We start from the raw sequence: 12,944 nt of genomic DNA, 5'->3' as shown, positions 1-12,944 counted from the left end.
CAAATATAAATTATTTCGTTATTGTACCTAAATTAAATTATAATAAAATAATTGAATTAAAAAATTACACAAAAAATGTGGAATTTTAAATAGTTAATTTGATACTAATATCGATATATTATTGTCAAATTTTTACGATATCTTCATATTTATATTTTATTCAAAAATAAAACATCATCGCTTTCTTAAAATCACATAAGACCTTACTATAACATCAACTTAGATAAAGAATAAATGAAATATTAAAATCAAAATGTATCTCGTTACATTGCACGAGTACCTTTCTAGTTAATAAAAAGATATTTTTATTATTTTCATAATTTTTTTATAAATTATTTACAAAAATGGAATTTCATTCTATTCCAAATCCATCACCACCAAACACAGCAAAGTTTCCAAATCCTTTCAAATCCAAATCCCTCCAATTTCAAATCCTTTCATAAAATTGAAATCCCTCGTAATAGAAATCTTGTTTCAAATGGCAACCATTATGAGGAGTTTTTGGTATGTATTGGCTTAATAATAAGTCTCAAGCAAATAATGTATGTATATCTGAGTTTGAATCTGTACAGATTCTTTCAATTTATATCTCTTGAGATAAGTTTATCGATATTGAAGACCAGTATTAACCTTTTGAGATAAGATGTTTCTTTTCGACCACATTATATGCTTTTAACAAAAACATTTTGGTACAGACCATATGGAAGTTTACAACCATCGTCATAAAGTGGTCTTAATTTGGAATTAACCTTTTTATATAATTAACTGATAGGTTAATACAAGTTATCACTTGATAAAGTTTACAGCTATGTCATATGTTTATTTCTCAATGTATTGTGAAGAAAATTGATTTCACGGGTTTATGAAAATAAAGGCCAACGTTACGTATATGACTTCAAAAAGTGGGGTTGTTTTGCTATCGGGTCCGTTTTATTGATAATTCAAGGACGTAGTTCTTTGAGAGAGGGGCAGAGATTTATCCCTAATTTGTTTGACCAATAACAATGTGAATGATAAGAAACGAATATGTTTTTTTTATCTAAGTTGTGATTTGTTGAGCTTCTGCTAATTCTCGCAAGATATTTGAGTTGAACTATTTAAGTCTCTCGACGGCGAGAATGAGAGATTACTGATATTGATGAGAAGGGGCTGGGGAAAGCTTGAACCCAATTCCTACAGTGATGAATATGAGCGCAATTGAATGCCCTTTTCCTTTAGTTGCCCTTTCAAATGGAGTATGAAGGCCTCCAGCAAGATAGGGCGACGCAAAAAAGGAATCATTTTATTTTCTTTTAGGAAGTGTATTGTGTAAGCGGAGAGAGCGTTTCTAATTCTCGCAAGATGTTTGAGTTGAACATTTTGAAAAAAAATTGAGTGTTTTAGAGAGGATGGTAGGTTAGGAGAAAAGTGCAAAGGGGATTCTCTCGTAACGTCAGATTTTTAATGACAAAACTATGGTTTTCAGTAATATTTCTTTTGTTATCAGTTATATTACGGTTTCTTATGATCATCTTGTGTTTACTCTTTAGTTCCTTTAGTTTATTTTCAATTATGTTGTGTTTATCTTTAGAGATGCTACTGACAACTCTTATTTTGAGTGTTATTTATTCTTTGTTAATGTGTCTTTTTATTTCCTTTTAGTGTGTGTTTCCATTTATGTGTCTGTGTTTCCCCTTTTTATTTATTTATTCTGATTTGAAGTTGTTGAGAATAAAAGTGTGTATTTTGATGATTGTATGCGACATTTGGATATGAATGTTGGATCGTGGGTTGTGGTGGCCACGTTGTCACCACTGTAGCGAACAACAACCTTAAAAATTTTTGCAACGATTTTATTTCCAATTCAGTGAAATGAGGAGCAGGCATGGGCAGTGGTCAACTCTGAATATTCATGAATAAGGAGGAGAAAGATCAAGACAAAAGAGAGGAAGGTGACACCGTTGAGAGGTCCCTTCCTCTCAAGTTGAAGCTTTAACTCAATGCAGACAAGTCGATCACTTGTGTTTAATATTAGATCTTTGACACATAGATGAGCGGATCCGAAATATAGCTTGAGTAATGCAATGAGGTTTGAGAAAATCTTCAATAATCATTTAGAGATATGAGTTGTTGCATAACTTTCACTAAGGCTCGGGATGTCGGTCGAGTTGGTGTCTCATAGAGATATGTGCATCTCTCCATACCGGCGGAACTCAGATTTTCGAGATCTACTTTTTGTGGTCAGCAAACCGAAAGTTAGAAGTTGTGGCACTTTGTGACGGGACCTTGACCACATTCCAACACGACGTAGTTTCGAGAGAAAGAAATCGTGAAGGGTTCTTTTGTGACCAGTTATGTCAACCATTTTGTTAATATCATACTCTTGGGAAAAGCTAGCATTCGTATCCGCTTTTTATTACTTGTTATTAATAAATATAGAAAATCTCTCAACTCGCTCAAAATCTAATAATACGACCAAATGTTTTATAACATCCTGAAGTTCTAACAGCACAATATATGAAAATACATCCCTAAATTATATTTTAACTCACAATGAAATAAATCTTAAAGTTTATAATACAATAATAACCCACTCTTAGTAGTCGTTTACTGAACATGTCAATGTGTCTAATCTTACAGTGTAAATGTCAGATAAGACTCAGCCTTGCTCTTACAACTTTTAACTTCCGTCAAGACCCATTCTTGTTCTTACATCAAACTCTCGTACAGATCATCACAATCTCATGACGACCCATTGAACTGAGTGAGTCAATAATACACCACGTATAAACATAATGTACAATAAAACCATGTTTACGGTTTCAAAGTAAATCACATACTTGCATGTATCATATTCTCATAACGTCATTTAACATAACATAAACAACTCATGGTTTCAAGTGAACTTTTTATTACATTCAATCCATAAAACAATATCGCATGAAACTCACCTCGATGTGCAGGCCTCTTTGAATCGTTTCTCATAACATCTACCGACTTTCCTCAATCGTTGCATGAAAGTTGAAGAAATCCGAACGTGCTCGTTTATGATATTTTATAGGCCCTCAGCGTATGTAACAATAATGGCCCCCGATAAGTACGGAAAAATATTCAACAAATGTTATCTATTACTTAAAAATTTGAATACAAGAAATGCTAAAGAAATTCATTTTTGTAAGTTATAGATAAGAGATTACTTAAGATTCATGTACTATTTGTTAGGTAATTAGCTGTCAACAATGTATGAAAAAAATAAGGGTAATTTTGAAATTTTAAAACATAGATGTGAGTTTTTTTTTATTAACCTGGATATACAACCCACTATGCGAGCCAACTAATCTCAGAACGACCACCTGTTTTACAGATAGCCCGGAGTCCCCGCATTTGAACCTCTGTAGCCACAAGGGGATTTTTATTTCTTCTTAGATTTGAACCTGAGACCTCCTGGTACTTTTGACCTTTGAAGCCAAACTCAAACAAATTAGGCACCACCCTTGTGGTTGATGTGAGTTTTACCATCTATTATGGTTGGTAATTTTTTAAAATGAGGATTTTTCTTAGTTTAAAAAAAGAAATATGTGTTATTCTAATAAAAAAACAGAACAAATAACAAATATGTGTTAAGAATTAATAAGAACAAATAATGAATGAGTATGATTAGGAGGCTCAAGGAATGGTTGATTGGGCACTTAAATTGGGTTTTGTGGTGTGTAGTGGATTCCCAAAAAAAATGAAAAAGTCAAGCAGTGCATGAAATTCACCTCTTAGTCATTTATCTCCTAAAATAACGAAAATAGCCTTAGGCCGACAAATTATAGAGGTGTCAAAGTGTAAAAAAAAATCTGAACCAGGTAAACAATTGCAGAGACTAAATATGTAAAATTTGGAATAGGTGGCAAAAATGTTTTTTCCAAATTTATATATTTGGTCCCTTGCAATGGCGGACCTGGTTCAAAAACTTTCATTTTTCTTACATTTTGACCCCTCTGCAAATTACGTATCTGCTAATTGTAGATCTACTGTTATTTTAGAAGAAAAATGGCTAAGAGTTGAAACCATGCGGTCAAAATGACTACTTTAATTAATTTCATTGAAAATATTTGAATTTCTTTTCTTTCTTTTCATGCTCACAAAAACAAGATGTTAGAATTGAACTTTTTATGGAACATGACAGGTATAAGGGAAATCATTAAATGCGTTAATAGAAAAAAAATTATTGATTAATTGCAAAACTATGAAATACATCATAACTCACAAGAACGATATGTATCGTCAAACAAAAGTTCAATATTAACTATAGAAGCAAAAATAGATGATAATATCCAACAACATAAGCAAATAACAACAACCAATAAAGCATAATTGTATAAGTAGATACAAATAGTCAACAAAAACAGATAGTAACAACAAATACAGAAAGTTAAAGTTGTTATCTGGTTGAATTGTTAAATCACAAAAACCGTCAAACAGTAGATAACAATAACCAATAACATTGACCCTTGGTACCAAATAAAAAAATAAATAGACAATAAGAATAAATTATAATGAACAACCATTTAATTTTATTATCCAGTGTAATTAGTTGATATATTTTTGAATCTGTATTATCTGTAAAATTCAATTTTTGCTCTTATTATAAATACTAGAAAAAATTTGGGTCTCTTTTATATCCTAAATTTTTTTGAACCAATACTATATATTAAAAAACCTAACCACTAATATTTTTGAACCCTAACACATGTATGTCCAGCCCTCCTCAAGAACAACCCTGATCTTAGACATGGGAATGGGGCGGGGACCTCAATCCCTGTCCCCGTCCCCGATTACTTATCTACGTCTTCGTCCCCATCCTCACCGGGGAATATAATCACATCCCCATCCGCAACGGGGAAACGGAGATTTTTTTTCCGTTTATGTAAGTTATTTTAAATTAAATATGTAAGAGAGACCATACATGTTTAAATCTCAAACATTTTCAATAAACCTAAAACCAAAATAAATTTAATTTAATACAAAAAAAAACACAACATAATAAATGAACTAATAACCTAAAACCAAAAAATAATTAATTTAATAAAAAAAAACTTAAATTCACATGTACCAAAAGATATCGAGTAATATAAAACCATATCGAGTAATATACAAAATTTATCGAGTAATTGTATTTTGACTTGATATCCAAAAAATAACAGTTTTAGATTATAAACCTAGTTAGGAAATAGAAAATTATGAATTAACGTTTTATTTGAAATAAATAAATAATATATATATATATATATATATATAAAATTTATTTAATATATATAATGAGTACGGGGCGGGGCGGGACGGGACGAGGCGGGGCGGGGAGTACCATACCCGTCCCCGTCCCTGTCCCCATCCTCGGTTTGAGACAAACGAGGATCCCCGTCCCCGTCTCCATTCCCGATTTAACGGGAAATCTCCGTCCCTGACCGGGGCGGGTGGATCGGGTTCCTCAACGGGTCGGGACCCATTCCCATGCCTACCTGATCTCGAACCCTGCGACCCTCAATCTTGATATGTTGCTCTCTTCAACATCTTTTTTTTTAAGGTTTTCGTATTTAATGGTTTGCAAACCAAATGAGATATGTATCAAGAAGTGCAAATGGGTCGTCGGGCATTGTCATGGATGCTTGATTGATGTCATTCTCAACTTTGGCCATATTGCAAAACATGTCCTCCTAGTTTTAGTTTTTGTCATTTTTCATCCCTACAGTTATTATTCTAGTATTACTACCTTCTTTTTGGTCCTTGGATGCTCATATTAGTATCAACACTAGTATCCATGATAAACCATCTCTTTAAGCTATAAATATTGATTTTAAATAGATTTTCATTAGTTATAAAGTTAAATGTAAATTAAACACAAGTTAAATAAATATGAATATCAGATAAACAATTAATATTTGAGGACCAGTCTATTCCTAACATGATGCAACATATGAAGATTGAACCGAAGGTCAATCTTGTTGAATACTGAGGAATTACCTCTTCTAAAATTTGTTAATTCAATGAATGTCAAAACTTTAGACTCAAACGCGAATTCAAAGAGAACTCAGAATTTGGATGGAAAATGAATTTTATGTTATTAGTCAAGTGGCAATCCAATTTAGACATCCAACACACACACACACACATATATATATATATGTATATATATATATATATGTATATATATATATATGTATATATATATATATATAAAGAGTTCAAAAGAAACGGGTCTGAAAAGAAATGATGGGTCAAATATAAAAGACCAAAAGGAAAATGGAAAATAACAAAAAAAAAACACGAAGGTGTCTCAACACAAGTTTAAACGTGTTTTTTGGCCTTGAAACTATAGGGCCTACTCAGGGCGTGCTCCTCATTCTAAGTTTTGAATCGGCGTATTATGAGCCTGAAATGGAGACTCGTTGCAAAATTATGCGCATTTAAAATGTGATACACCCTGTTAGCCGGTCATAGGTTCCCAGAAACACTAAGGTACATATAATGAAATATGTCAAATGAATTGGAATGAAATTTAATCATGTTTGACCATGCGTTTGGTTGGCAAGAATTGGAAAGGAATCTCTCAAAAGAATTTTTTAATTTGTCTGTTAATTGGTTCGTTGAATAGAATAGTAGTGGTTGTAGTAGTAGTAGTAGTAGTAGTAGTAATGGTAGCAGTGGCGGCGGTGGCGGTGGTGGTGGTGAAGGGAACAATTGTAATGATGGTGATGGCATATTGGAGGTAGTGGCGACAACGGTACTGGTGATGGAAGTGGCGGTAGTGGTAGTGGATGTAGTGTGATGACTTTTATGAATGAATTGAAATTCCTTATTAGAACCCAAGGAATTTGCATTTCATCTTATGTGGAATTTGAATTCTTTCCAAAACTCAAAGAATGAACCTAACGTGAGAATGAACATTTCATTTCCTTCAGATTTCATTGGCTTCCAACGAACCAAAACTATCGGTCCACTTCACTCTCAATTTTTTCATTAACATGTTGTTTATAATTTTCTTGCAAGTTTAATTTACTTTGAAAAAAGGTTCGTTCTTTTAATCCACTTCTATCTTCTTTTCCACCTTCCCTCCACTATGAATTCAGCCATTATTACTTGCTTGAGCAGGTGGGTGTGATAATGGTGGCCATAGTGACACCCACAAATGCAAATGTCTGGGTGAAATTACCTTCTTATCCTTTGGAGACTTATCAATCTTGGCCTTTTTTTTGGACAACCCCACATCCAAAGGTCTTCCAATCAAATACCCAGATGGCTTCTTTCTTTTACAGATAATTTTTGACCATGGAAATAAACGGTTAGAAGGTTAAAAATGTAATTTCAAATGGGGTTGGCATCCCAGAAGAAACAGCCAGCCAGCAAGGAAACCCAGGCCTGAAAACAAGGTAGCACCAGCAAGGAGACAGCATCCATGTTTTCCTTTTCTCTCTCTCTCTCTAAAAAGTATTCTTCTATTCCTTCTCTCTACATATATGTATAGCTATATATATATATATATATATATATATATACATACATACATATAGAGTGTATACCCACAAAAGTTGCCAATAAATTCATGTTTATCCAAAGAAAAACATCCACAAGAGGTTGGTAAAGGAGATGAAGAAAAAAATGGAAACTTTGATGCCCACCTAATGGCCCAGGTCCAGGTGGACCAAGATTTGTGGAGAAGAAATACAAAAAGAAAATCTTGAAAGAAAGAAAGATGGGATTTCTTCAAAAACTCTAACCAAACTCAACTCAGGACCAATAATTATGGTGTACCAGAAATACCCTTCTGCAACCCCCCAAAAACTCCCATCTTCATCACTACATTCTCTGCCTAATGAACCAATTCATATGGGCATTTTGGGGGTTTCTCTTTGCTCAGTGTCTCCATCACAAACCCACAGAAAAAAAAAAGTAACAACCATCTCTCTGTTTCTTTAATAAATTCTGTGTTTTCTTTCTTCTTCCCCACATTCATCCTCTGTTTTCTTTCTTGATATTTTCCCAGAAGAAAATTGAGATCCAATGAGGAAGAAGGATGGGTTTGATTCATATCCTCATGAGGATGCAAGATTCAGGCATCAAACCCTTGTCCAAGATTACCTTCAGTTGCAAAAGGTATTAATCACTTTGATTTCTGGGTGCCCTTCACTCTGATCTAATTGTTAGATATATGTTTTGTAAGTAATTGTATTTGATTTTGATGTTTATTGTTGTGATCTATCTTCCAACATTTGGTCGTCGGGTCAGCTTATACCCACCGACTGATCCACAAAGTCATCACATGATTGTAAGAGTTCTGATAGCGTCTGGATTTAAACAAGAGAAATATAGATTTCCACCAAACGGTTTTATTTACGTTACCTGTTTTTATTAGATCCATTTGTTTACTAGTTCAAGAAGACATATGGTTGAAAATACCGTGAAATGGTATTGTATTTACAAGTTATCTTTTTAACCGGGCCCATTTTGGGTTATTTATTTAATTATGAAAGACATTTTGGGCTGTTTGGCAGTTGTTGAATGATTTGGTGCAGAATGGTTAAGTGGTCAGAATGATTAAGAAACTCTCATGATATAGTGCAAAATGAAATATAATTGTTTGGTAATTGTGTACAATGAAATTAGAGCTTTTAATGATTAAGGAAGATTCAGTATACAAAATCATTCAGAGAGTTTTAGAACCGTTAAGAATCAGACTTTTTTTTTTGCCAAACAAAATTCATCTCTTAACGATTTAGAGGTTGCCTCTTAATGGAACTATTAAGAGGTTGCCTCTTAATGGAACTATTAAAAGGTAAACAAACAACTGCTTGAAATTATTGGTTTCAAATAATGAAGAACGGATGTTACACAAATTATAGGAAACGGAGACCGCAAGAACCAAATTAGAGGCCATGAAGCTCAAGAAACTCACTTTACAAGCTCAAGTTCGGTACGATATCCAACTTGTCGCTTTTTACATTCTCTCGATTCCGTTAAGATTTAGATCGTTTTCATTTCAATTTATTTGTTGATTCGGTGGTTTTTAGGTAAACAGGTTCAACTTTAATAGAATTTATCGATCTATTTGTCAATAATTGCCAAATTTATATGTGTGTGTGTATATATATATATATATATATATATATATATATGTGTGTGTGTGTACTTTGGGTGATTCAAGCCCGGTCGGGTGTCTTTACGTACATGACGCGGTCCACATGAATGCACACGACATCTCAAAGTATTTTGAATATATCTTGGTATTCATAGAAACAATTACTTTACTTTTTTGGGTAAATGATAAGGGCCTGTTTGTTTGCATCTTAATGAGGGGTCGAACCCATAACCATTACCATGTAAATGCAAGCAATCAACCAATAAATCTAATATGATTTGATAAAAGGAAAGTTCTCTGGTTTTCATTGTTACGGCCAAACAACGTTACTATTTGAAAAAAAATTCTAGTTCCACCTCTATCTTATTTGATTTAGCTTATTGCTTCATTATACTCGTAGGTTTTTGAGACGAAGGCACAAATTCCTCTTGAAGAACAAGTCATCCACTCGACAAGAGCACACCATCGTAAAACCACGGTTTGTAGAAACTAGCCGATACAGAAAAAGTATGAATGAGAAGGTCTACTCGAAAAATGAGGCAGCTTTGCAAAACATGAACCACAATGCCCAGAAGAAAAATGTTCTTCTGGGCATACCGTCTCACATGTTGCATGGTGCGATGGAGGATGCATACTATTCAAACCAAGCGGTTAGGACCAACCCGTCCGATTTGTTTGATTCGAGTAAAGAAACTCCGGTTAAAAGCCGACCTCCTACATTTGATCTGAACCAAATATCGGTAAGATTTCAATGATTTTGTTAAACTCAAACAAGAACATTCAATAGTTTTGACATTTTTCCCTTCATGATAGAGAGAAGAAGAAGAAGAATTGCAAGAGGGCAATGGGACAAAAGATTTAGTTAGAAGCGTGATCGATGAAAAACTCAACGACTTGAACCTACTGACTTGTGGTAACGTCGGCCTGGATTCGTCAACGAGTCAAGCTAGGAAGAGGAAGATCTCGTGGCAAGACCCCGTTGCATTACATGTATGAAGGTTTAGATATTCGTGGTTATTATTTCAACAGTTCCATATACGTGATGTGGCCTACAAAATGAAGACGGAAACGAATGCAAAATATAGATCTACATGTGATGTTAGAAACTGTTTTAAAGATCCCAACTGGGAAATATATGTTGAGCCAACCATTTTCACCAACTCTGATTCATGTTCATGATCTGAATACATACAGAAAATATGTAAAAAAAAGGTATATCTTCACATATGAATATTACCTTTAGCGTTCTTCAAACCTGCATGATCGAGTTATAATGCTCGCCAAGTCCAAAAGCAAGCTTATGATACTCTCTACCTAAAAAACCCCATAACAGCAACAGAGAAGAGTAAAACTAATTTTACCATGGCAAAAGTAACCATATTTTGGGCATTAATAAAGGCCTTTTTAGCCATCCACAATCCATTACCAAAACGTTCACCAATTGGGAAACCCTCCTCTCATGAAAATTACATAATTGGAAGGCTTTTGGCTTAAAATTTTCCAAGCCAAAAGGGAAAATCCAACGGGATCATAAAACCACCAAACCACATAACAGTAGCAGTAAGTTAAAAGGTAGGCAGTAACTAAAACCTCACCATGCCCACATGGATGGATGGATGGTATTCTTCACAACATCAATCATCTTCTGTACAACACATTCCCACATGATCTACAAACCCATCAGATGAATACTTGCATCTTCCTTCACTTCACTTTTCTCTCTATCCTCCACCACCACCACAACCACACTACTACTATCATCATCTTGCTTTCCTTCATTCACCACCACACTACTACTACCATCATCTTGCTTTTCCTCCCTAGCATCATCACCAACCACTGCCTTACGGGTTTTACTTTCTTCCACTTTACCCTTCTGAAGAAGTTTCGCAAGCTGGGTCAAATGCTTCTTCCCTTTCTTATGATGGTTCATCACTTTCTCCGAAAACGCTCCTACCTCACACATTTCGCACCAAAACTTGTATTTCTCACTCTTCTTCCTCCTGTCTTCTTTCTTCACCTCCGAACTGCTTGATGTTTCCTTCCTTGATTCCTTTCTCTTTTTGGACTTCTTCTCAGAGGAACTCGGAGTCACGGTTGTTAAAGAAAGCTTGATCGGCTTCACAATGGGTTTCTTGGGTGAAACCCCGAGACCAAAGTTGGCACCACTTTTCTGAGCTATCAAGGCTGCCTCTTTGCTCTGGTGTTTCTTTCCTTGAAGATGTTCAGTTAAAGCACGCTCGCTTGTGGCACTCACCTGACAGATTGCGCAGCTCCATTCTTCCTTAACTTTCTTCTTTGACCCATCTGAATGAGGCTTGCTTGAATCTCCAGCAACTGAAGGTGCCGACTTCCGTTTTGTTCCAGACAGGCTCCCACCGGTCTACAATAAGAAAAATTCAATGACCTGGCACTTGTCAAAAGCTAACTTATCTCATGGGTTATGATAGTATTGACAACATGATCACCATACCAGATAAAGCAACACAATTTAACAGAAAGGAGAGAGCAAGGAAATCCCTGGTCAGCTTTCCTACTGTTGAATCGTGCAACTAAAGTTAAACACGGTGACTGCTGGTGCAACTATTATATGTGTAGCCTACTTGTACTTTAAACAAACTAGGGTACTCGCACAATGCAGCGAGATACATCTCGAAATATAAATTTGAAGATATCTTAAACTTTTGAAATATAAAATATAAATTTGAAGATATCTTAAACTTTTGAAAAAAATATACGATATTAGTATCAAATTTAACTATTTAAAAGTTCTCCACTTTTATAATTTTTTTATTATAGTTTAATTTAGACTATAATAACGAGGTAATTTTATTTTTGGTTTAATAATACAAGTAAAAACCAATAATTAAGTATTCTCTTATGACTCAATTATTATCCTAATTATATTTTAGTTTTTCGTATATTTAAAATGAGATGTTTATCCTTATTTGATTATGTTTATCTATTCTTAGTTACACAGATTCAAATATGAAGCTTTAATAAGTTGTACTTGTGCACAATTTAATTGTAATCTTGAATTTTAAGTAATATGCATTAGTAAACAATACTTTATGCATAAAAAATGATTTTCAAGAGTTTTTGTCAAATGTTTTATAATATAATATAGATAACATGCTTATCAACATCCTACAACAGTTTAGCTGAGCAAAAGAATCAAAACTAACGCTCACCTAGTGATATAGGAAGTCAAAATCTTGAACACTAGCACAACATATGGTATACACCAAGGAATAACAGTTATTGGCGACGAAGAAGTCAGAAGGTAAATATTTGAGACCTTTGAATGTCCCTTAAGGTTTTATTATAATCTTGATGTCTGCCCATTAACATCCCCTACATTCTGTTCACAATGAAGTTAACACTGGGGACAGGCAGTACTAAACAACCCAAAAAATCTCTATTTCTCATGATCTTATCCACATTAATAAACAATAGAAAGACCAGACCAGACCAGACCAGACCAAACCAAATGTACCCAACACACAATGGAACCTGTTTTGAACCTATTTCTCATGTTTACCGTACTTGTTGTGAAGCCCCCCAGGCTTGCGAAAAATGTTTTACGAAGAAGTTTTAGGGGAATCTTGAGCAACTCCGAAAGCTTGTCAAGAATGGAAGGAATTAAGGTTTTGAAAACTTACCGAAGAGCCTGGGATAATTTTGGAAAAGGAAGAAAAGGCTCGGAAAATCACAAGTACAGTAAAACAAGAAAAAAGATTAAAACAAATACGACGACTAAAAGCATAAGAGAGAGTACGAACAACTAAATGGCCAAAAGACGAAGTATGGTAAAACAATAGCACAAACAAGCCAGCCAAAAGAC

The 12,944-nt window shown here is 34.3% G+C and overlaps 2 protein-coding genes across 4 annotated transcripts in view; one reads left to right on the top strand and one right to left on the bottom strand.

Moving 5' to 3' along the window:
• Nucleotides 1-7,561: 7,561 nt before the first annotated feature.
• On the top strand, nt 7,562-10,260 carry LOC112507869. Of its 2 annotated transcripts, XM_025112606.1 has the most exons (5): nt 7,562-7,914; nt 8,009-8,118; nt 8,865-8,935; nt 9,501-9,840; nt 9,914-10,260. In XM_025112606.1, exons 2-5 carry the CDS (start codon nt 8,026-8,028, stop codon nt 10,094-10,096), a joined length of 687 nt encoding a protein of 228 aa, XP_024968374.1. In that variant the 5' UTR covers nt 7,562-7,914; nt 8,009-8,025; the 3' UTR covers nt 10,097-10,260. The 2 variants fall into 2 exon arrangements, with proteins under 2 accessions (XP_024968374.1, XP_024968373.1); XM_025112605.1 differs by having other exon boundaries at nt 7,562-8,118.
• A 189-nt stretch (nt 10,261-10,449) lies between these two features.
• The window catches only part of LOC112507868, a 7,621-nt gene continuing 5,126 nt past the window's right edge, over nt 10,450-12,944 (bottom strand). For both annotated transcript variants that reach the window (XM_025112603.1, XM_025112604.1), the window contains exon 3: nt 10,450-11,483. In XM_025112603.1, coding sequence (XP_024968371.1) covers nt 10,770-11,483 — 714 coding nt within the window. In that variant the 3' untranslated portion in view covers nt 10,450-10,769. The remainder of the gene's footprint in view (nt 11,484-12,944) is intronic.

The sequence above is a fragment of the Cynara cardunculus genome, assembly GCF_001531365.2.
Source record: "Cynara cardunculus var. scolymus isolate 2C chromosome LG 2, CcrdV1, whole genome shotgun sequence".
NCBI lineage: Eukaryota > Viridiplantae > Streptophyta > Magnoliopsida > Asterales > Asteraceae > Cynara > Cynara cardunculus.
Note: the sequence above shows the minus strand (reverse complement) of the source record. Positions and strands in the feature narration are given on the sequence as shown.